The 8,500-nt window shown below is 43.9% G+C and overlaps 1 protein-coding gene across 1 annotated transcript; it reads left to right on the top strand.

The window, feature by feature from the left end:
- Positions 1–2,784: 2,784 nt before the first annotated feature.
- RPL23 (ribosomal protein L23) lies at positions 2,785–8,232 on the top strand. The gene is made up of 5 exons (XM_083583703.1): positions 2,785–3,058; positions 5,117–5,200; positions 6,346–6,474; positions 7,249–7,362; positions 8,107–8,232. The coding sequence occupies exons 1-5, from the start codon at positions 3,046–3,048 to the stop codon at positions 8,187–8,189; spliced, it is 423 nt and encodes a 140-aa protein (XP_083439829.1). The 5' UTR covers positions 2,785–3,045; the 3' UTR covers positions 8,190–8,232.
- The last annotated feature ends 268 nt before the right edge of the window (positions 8,233–8,500 follow it).

Here is an 8,500-nt window from a genome sequence, read left to right as displayed (position 1 = left end):
TGTTTTCGTGTATCATTTTGGTTTGTGCTTTGTGTTATTGTGGAAAATCTAATAAAAAATCTATTAAAAAAAAGAGTGGGCGGCGGTCGCTGCGGGCTGGATAAACAAGTACCTCAGGCCTTATCCAGCCTGCAGGCCTTAGTTTGGGGACTAGGTTTGGGGACTGCTATAATGCATCGATTTATTTATTTTTAATCCAAAGCATTTCTGTACTCCCATATCATAAAATATCAGGGCAATGTACAGCTACAAATAAAACACCGTTTAAAAAGAATCCAAATAATCATTAAAGTGGCTGGTTTAAACAATCGGTTTAAACAACTGCAAAGACCTGATGGTGTAAAAGGATTCTCAAGAGCTGTCCTAAGGTCCCCTTCTGTGGAATTCTCTCCATTATACACCTTCAGGCGCCAGGCAAAAATGTTCCTTTTTAACTAGATATTTGGTTGATCTGATTGACATCCAATGCCCTTTTTAAAATATGTCTCTTTTTTCTTTGGAGGGGGATGTTATTGGGTTGTTATTTTTATTTTGATTATATATTTTGTGGTTTTTATGTTGATCTTTTCTGTGAACTGCCCTGAGACCTCCTGGTAAAGGATGGGATATAAATTCAGTAAAAAAATATACATAAATACATACATAAAAGCAATATGAATACTCTGCTCCCATCCAAAGGGCAAGGATGAGGTATTTTTTAGTGATTGCACGACAAGCAGGTGTGATAAAGCCTCACCTGTTGGATTTCTTTCCACCATACAGCTTAAAGACAAAACGAGCCTTGCATGGAAACAAAGGGAGAAAGGATTAATTAGTTGATCGAGGAGGCCAGAATTTTAATTTATGACTGTGGCTGCTGAACTTGAGTGTAATTCCAGGGAAAAAGGTAAAAGGCGGATCTAGACGGATCCTCATGAATTCATATGATTTTTTCATTCAAATTAAATAAAACCACCATGATACTGTAGACCGTCTTACTCTGTAGACAGCATCAAAAAAAATCATGCATCCACTGTTTTGTGGGGCCGCAGGGGCGCAAAAACATGGTTAAAAAACACGGATCCTCATGGATCCTCATGATTTTTGCAATAGATCAGCCCAAAGTCACCATCAGATCAAACATCATGGCCATGGGCACAGCATGTAACACAAAAATCACGGATCCACGGCTTCCTGGCGACACTGGGGCCCAAAACGTGTAGATCCGCCTTTAACCCAGACCCTAATTCCAGGTAAATTCAGCCAAGAATACAAAATTTGAGAATATGGCGCAGTAGTGCATTGTAATCTTGTAAGCTTCCTCCTGCTCAAATGGACATGTTGCTTTTCTAAGCTTTTTGAGTCGATTCCTAAACGTTACACTTGCAAATTCTCAAATTGGCAATCAAAAGAACAAAAAATCCATCCAGGGGGCACCCGGATTTGAACCAGGGACCTCTTGATCTGCAGTCAAATGCTCTACCACTGAGCTATACCCCCTCTTCCGGCAACATGATGGACTTCAACGTAAGGAAACCAAACTCGAAAATCGTGTCTTTCTTTCCAAAAGGGATTAATGGAGATTTAGCTGAGAAACGCCCTCTAATGCCAGAGCGTGCAAAGCACCGGTGCACCAAACGTCAAAGAATTGCTGCTAAACGTTAATTCGGTTACAACAAAAGCTGGTTACGGTCCCCAAACTTATTAGTGACTCATTGGGGAGCAACTGATTTCCAATTTAAGATCATTTTTTTAAAAAAAAGGGTAAAAGCTTTATTTATGTTTAACAATTGCTGGGTTGTTAGCTGCGCTTTATATATGCTGTTTAGGGAAGCTTTTCATGTTTAACAGGTTATTTATATTTTAGTGTTTTGTTGGAAGCCGCCCAGAGTGGCTGGGGAAACCCAGCAAAATGGGCGGGGTATAAATAAATTATTATTATTATTATTATTATTATTATTATTATTATTATTATTTCAGTGGTGATTTGCTGGTTATATTTTATGATCAATGTACTTGCGATGCACTATTATAGTGTTGTTTGTTTCTAGCCGCCTTGGGATGCGTTGGAATGAAAACGGCATAGAAATGATTTATATATTTAAAAAATCAATTTATATAAAATATAAATCAAAGGGTTTAAGGCGGGCTCCTCCAGAGAGGTCTTTAGTCCCCGGGCCCAGATATAAGTGAGCTGCTTTCAAGTTGCGATCAGGACGGGGTAGAGCTTGAGAGTCTTAATCTCTGAGTACTGGGTTCGAATCCGGCCTCGGGCAAAATATTCCTGCGTTGCAGGGGGTTGGACTAGATGACCCCTGCGCCGGGTCACTTCCCACATTATGATCCGGATGATCAGAGAGACGATCAGCTGCTTTCATTCATTCATATGTTGTCGCAAAGTCTCGGGACAGCGTGGAATTAGGCAGCTCCAGAACATTTGGGGGTGAACCGCAGTTCCTCGGCGACGATGGGAAGTCACTCTGCACATGCTCGCGGGTGGCGTCGGCTTGCAAAACGACTAACATCACTTATTATAATTTATGAAACCGCAAGAGTAGTCTATTTGTAGGGTCGATCATCTAGCCCGACAACCGCCCTGGGTCTACAAATCCATCAATCAATCAGTCCATCAATCCATCCATCCACCCATCCATCAATCAATCCATCAATCAATCCATCCATCCATCAATCCATCAATCAACCAACCAACCAACCAATCAATCAATCAATCAATCAATCAAAACAACATTCCATTTCAGTTCAAGCCCTTTTTTTAAAGGCTGCACGGTTCTGTTCGGTTACACGGAAGCAGCGCCCATTGAAGTCAGCGGTGCGTCCAAGAAAACCACGCGGAGAAACAGGATCGGGTTTGCAGGGGAAGAGCGGCTGCAGTTAAAGGCGCGGGTCCCTAGGTGGCGCTGCGGCCGGCGCTTTTGGATTTCCGCCTCCGCCGTCACGTGAGAGGGGCGCCGCCTCACGTGACGCGGGCGCCTCCCGAGGAAAAACTACTAACTCTCCCGGCAGGCCTTGCGCTTCCTTTTCATTTTTTTCCGCCGGCCGCGCAAGATGTCCAAGCGAGGTGAGGCCTAGCTTGCTGAGCCGGGGCTGCGGGTGGCGCGGAATCCGTCTCCATCCCGGCGCCTCGGCGGGGATAAGGAGACGCCTGGGGGCGGGTTGCGCGCGTGGGGGCCTTGGCTGCCACGGGGGCTGGGTATTTCCGCGTGGAATACCGTGGGGTGCGGGGAAGGGGACCCTGGAAATCCTGGGTCGGGTGGGAAGGAGGTGTTGCTTAAGGGCCCCCGAGGGCACCCTCGGCGAACACGCGTTCAGGGGCTTGAGCCGCATCTTGACGTGCTGTTGAGGGTGCCGAGACGTATCCGCGGCCCTGAAGCTGTACAGAGTTAGCGAGCAAATATACACGTCCCTGCTGGAGGAGAATTAAGAAAAACGGGTTATGGGGTAGCAGAGGAAGGACATGCACTCAAAATACGTGTACTTGGCCTTAGGAGATTATGCGTTGAAATATTTTAGTTGATATTTTAGAATCTAAAATGCTATTTTATTTATTGATTGGTTTTACCTTGTGGGCTTATAGCCGAATAAAGTATTATCTATCTATCTATCTACTTGGCCTTAGGCCTAAGAGGAAGACTTGGGCAGGATTCGCAACTTATAGAGCGCTTTTAGTATGTGGGGTGCTATATGCTCTTGCCAGAATAAGGCCGCCTGGTCTTCTGCCCTGCTCTGGATTTTCCTGTAATGATGATGATGATGATGATGATGATAGTAATACAGTAATAATAATAATTTATTATTTGTACCCCGCCCATCTGGCTGGGTTTCCCCAGCCACTCTGGGCGGCTTCCACAAAGACCAAAAATACACTAAGATGTCACACATTAAAAACTTCCCTGATCTTAAGCATGTATAGTTGTTGTTTTTTAAAGCCTAAGTTTAAAAATCGAGCTTCTATTGTGCTAGCCATCCAAAACATCTGCAGACGCTTAATATAGAATAAAACCACATCCAAATCTAACAGAAACCTTCAGTATAAGGACAGATAAAATAGAGGAGAGTCTCGTGTGAACTGTGTAAATCAGACCTACAATTAATGGCTCTTTTATCTAAATTCTTTGCCCGGATCTTCCTAGCTGCCAGAGCAACTTTATAAGTTGCAAAGTTGACAGCATCACTCGGCAGCCATTTCGCCCTCTCTATCGTAGTTAAAACGATAGTTTTTTTATTAAAAAATCATTTCCCCCCTGTTTACCGCTACCTCCAGTCCCCTTCCTTTGTTTTCCCTTCTGTGGAATTTCAGATTGTAAGCTCCCAAAGGCCTATATTCTGTAAGGAACCAGGCAGTTGTGGGTTCAAACTGCTAACTGGGTGGAAGATTCCTGCATTGGCGGACTTTTATTACCCTCAGGATCCTTTGCAGCGCTACAATTCTGTGTCAATTGTTGGTGCTGTTAATATATATAGAATATATAATTAAAGAAAGAAAGAAGAGGCATGCAGTACCGTCATGTTTATCACCCAGGAGCTGCAAGCCTTAATATTTCTTATTGCATGTTAATATACATAGTAGTTGGGCCTCCCAGAGTTTCTGGATCAGGTATGGAAACTTGTGGCCCTCAGAACATTATTGGACTCCAGTGATCATCTTCAGCCAGTGTGGCAAATTGCCAGGAGTGATGGAGATGGTATTCCACAAAATCTGGAGGAGCACACCGGTTCCGCATACCTGGTGAACAGGGTGGGTTTCCCTGGGCGGTGTGACGTATGTAGTAGGTTTTCTTTTATTTCTTTCGTTTTGAAGAGCTGAGAGTTTTCATCTATTAAAATTGAATATCAAGTTTTAAGTAGCCATGCATGAAACTGCTTAGGTTTCGCACATCACTCTTTAAAACTCATCGTTTACTTCATTTTTATAGACTGGTACAGCTTATTGGAGCTGAACAAGAGAGCAGTTGCTCATGGCAGCGGTGATGAAAGAGTGGTTTTGCATAGAAAAGGGACTTGTGGGTGCAAGAAACCCTTCACTGTTTTGGGAGAAGTGAAACAGACCTTAAAAAGTGGTAGACATTGTGTGGGTCTTGGGCTAACTGTGTGTCTTTCATCCCTGTCTCCATAACAGGACGTGGTGGTTCGTCTGGTGCGAAATTTCGCATCTCCCTTGGTCTCCCTGTGGGAGCTGTTATAAACTGCGCAGACAACACTGGTATGTTGTAGTTGAAATAATAATAATGTAGTACACCCCACTTGTTCTTCTTTAAGCTGTATTACGAGAAAAGCTGAGGTGCTGAAGTTTTGTTTCTTGTTTTAGAAGAACTGCTGACAGTCATTGTAGACAAATACAGAGTTAGTTGAGCCAAGGATTCAGTTCTTCCACCCAGAAAGGAGAGGTCCAACTGCTAGCATCAGCCAACCTAAGCACTAGCTTACCTTTGAATTTTGGGTTGCAAGCATCAGGGCAGAAGGGGGTGGAGGCAGTTGGAAGAAGCTTCCCTAAGGTGCATTGATCAGCATGCAACTTAATATTTTTATCTGAAGAAGTCTGCATGCATATGAAAGCTTATACCAAGGACAAACTTAATTGGTCTCTAAGGTGCTACTGGACAATTTTTTATATACAGTACAGTGGTACCTCGGGTTAAGTACTTAATTTGTTCCGGAGGTCCGTTCTTAACCTGAAACTGTTCTTAACCTGAAGCACCATTTTAGCTAATGGGGCCTCCTGCTGCCGCCACGCCGCCGGAGCACAATTTCTGTTCTTATCCTGAAGCAAAGTTCTTAACCTGAAGCACTATTTCTGGGTTAGCAGAGTGTGTAACCTGAAGCGTATGTAACCCGAGGTACTACTATATTCTGACAGCGTCAGACCAACACAGCTACCTACCTGAATCTATTATTCTTAGGTTGGTGTAGATGTTTGCTGGCTTTTTGTTCAATCAGAATGGTGGCATATCATGGCGTGGGTTCCACGAAGGGTGATGTGTGGATTCTTGATCCTAGCTGGGGAGAGAGAGGGGTAAAAGTGAATTCCTTTGCCTTGATCTCTTTCCATTCTGAATTTGTGAGAAGGAGCAGCCTTTATTCAGTTCTGACTCTAAACGGCAGTGCTCATCGAAAATGTAACTGGGCAGAAGCAGCAGGTTTTCCCTTCTGAAAAGCACTTGTTGGGTCTGCTTTCCCATGGCCCAGGGAGTTGTCGTAGAAGGGTACAGCAATAGCACGACTTTTGGGTGAGGTGACAGCTTGTGCTGCTTTGCTTCAATCAGTTGTGTCACATATACTTGAAGAGAAAGTCTCTTTGACCTTTGCTCCGGGGTGAATAGAATGATGATGATTCTGTTTCCTTTGCAGGGGCCAAAAATCTATACATCATCTCTGTGAAAGGGATTAAGGGGCGCCTGAATAGGCTGCCAGCTGCTGGCGTGGGAGACATGGTAATGGCTACTGTCAAGAAAGGCAAACCAGAGCTCAGGAAGAAAGGTGAGTGATGGAGGAAGCTGGATTCGTGGATTTGAAGCCCCCTTACTGCGTTAATTGCATTGGGACTACGGGTAGTGAGAAAATAGCTGATCAAAAGGGAGAGCAGTGTTGTGACCTTAATTGTGTTGATGAGAGATAGAATGCAGTCATTTTAAAATCATGGAAAATATTTGACCTAAATTATGTTCTAATTTGTATGTTTCCAGGATGCGCGTAAATTGGCTGTTATTCACAATTAAGCAGATTTGTTTCCAGCTAAGTAGATCCTTCAATACTGTCTAGGAGCATAATGTGTGGTCATGCAATGTACAATTATTTGCATATATATATACATATATATTGTGTGTGTGTGTGTGTGTGTTAGTCTCCCAAAGGGCAGGTGGATCCTCATGTTATTGTTGGATGCTATGCCCAGAGCCAAATGTATGCTACACTCAAAAAAACAACAACATTTTGCTCCTAGAAAAGGTGAATTGTGTCCTGTAGTTTAAATAATATGCTGGGCATTGATGTCCTGTCCATTAGAAATTCTGCTTCAGAGCCAAGGCTAGATCCACTGAAACCTATGTACATCTTATCTTATTTCATTGAATTGAATGGTAGGCTTAAGCCTATATAATCCATACACATATACTGTCAACTATAGAACCCTAAGGAAATTGATGTTTAAGAGGGTGCATATTACCTATGAGATTAAGCCCAAGGGTTGTGGTGTACCTGTGCTGCGTATTCTTTATTCGGCAGCTTGTACTGAATTTCTCTTCCTTTCTGCAGTGCATCCGGCAGTTGTGATTCGTCAACGGAAATCGTATAGGAGAAAAGATGGGGTGTTTTTGTACTTTGAAGACAATGCGGGGGTCATAGTAAACAACAAAGGGGAAATGAAAGGTATGGTTGCTGACTTGGGGTAGGAAACCCTCCCCCCCCCCAAGCCACAGTAAGCTTGCAACTTGCGTGGGCAGGGGTTGCGTTCTGGGGGTTGCACATGAAGCTGAAATTGCATATACAGTCATACCTCGGGTTGAAGTAGCTTTGGGATAAGTATTTTCGGGTTACGCAGAAGCGGCGACGCACAGACACTGGTTGCATTCGCTTCTGGATGCAAACGGGGCTCCGGAACGGATCCTGTTCGCATCCAGAGGTACCACTGTAATCAGAACAAGCCCAGAACTGCCCCCATGTGACCATCCCTACATTTCTGAAGCCAGTGGGCCTCCCCCCCCCCCCAAGACTTGCTTAGCTGTCTCTGGAAGGCCCACAGCCTTGGCAAAACCAAAATCCCAGGGCCTAGTAAGCAAGGCGGAGGAAGTGCTTAAAAGCTCTTTCTGCACTGAGAAAACCCAGCATGGAAAGAGCTTTTAAGCTCTCCCCCTTGCGTGCGTTTAATTTATGTGATTGTAGCTAGCCGGCCGTAAAGCTGCAATCGCGCAAGTAAAAAGAGTACAAATTGTGAGTCGACTTTATTGTGAATTGATTGCTTCAGGTTTGGCTTTACAGCTGAAGCTGCCATTCCAGTGTGTAAATGACTTCTTCCCAAGACTAATTTATTAAATACAAATTCAGTAAATATGTTTCATAGGAATTCCTTTGCCAGTGCTTAATGGTTGTTTTTACAATTTTTGCCCCCTCCAGGCTCTGCTATCACAGGCCCCGTAGCCAAGGAGTGTGCAGATCTGTGGCCCAGGATCGCCTCCAACGCTGGCAGCATTGCATAAACCTATCTTGTAAAAGTCCAATAAAAAAAGTGGTTGTACCAAACTCGTTGACTTGTAGCAAATTCACAATTTGTGTAAGGTGTTTGAGTGAGTTGGCTTATTGGCTCCTGAAGACAGCAGAAAAGCTTGGGTCAATCACTCTCCCAGCCCAGTCTTATCTCATAGGGTTGGTGGGATAAAATGGGGTGCCCCTATGTGTGCCTTGTGTTCCCTGGTGTAAATGCAATAAATAGTCTGAAAGCTTCACAAGGACAGCTTTTCAACTGTTGGCCTTTCACTTGTCCAGTAACGGGTAATCCCTCTTGGATATT

The sequence above is a fragment of the Podarcis filfolensis genome (genome assembly GCF_964270895.1).
Source record: "Podarcis filfolensis genome assembly, chromosome: 13".
NCBI classification, from domain to species: Eukaryota; Metazoa; Chordata; class Lepidosauria; order Squamata; family Lacertidae; genus Podarcis; species Podarcis filfolensis.
The sequence above is the reverse complement of the archived record's forward strand: the minus strand, read 5'-3'. Positions and strand labels throughout refer to the sequence as shown.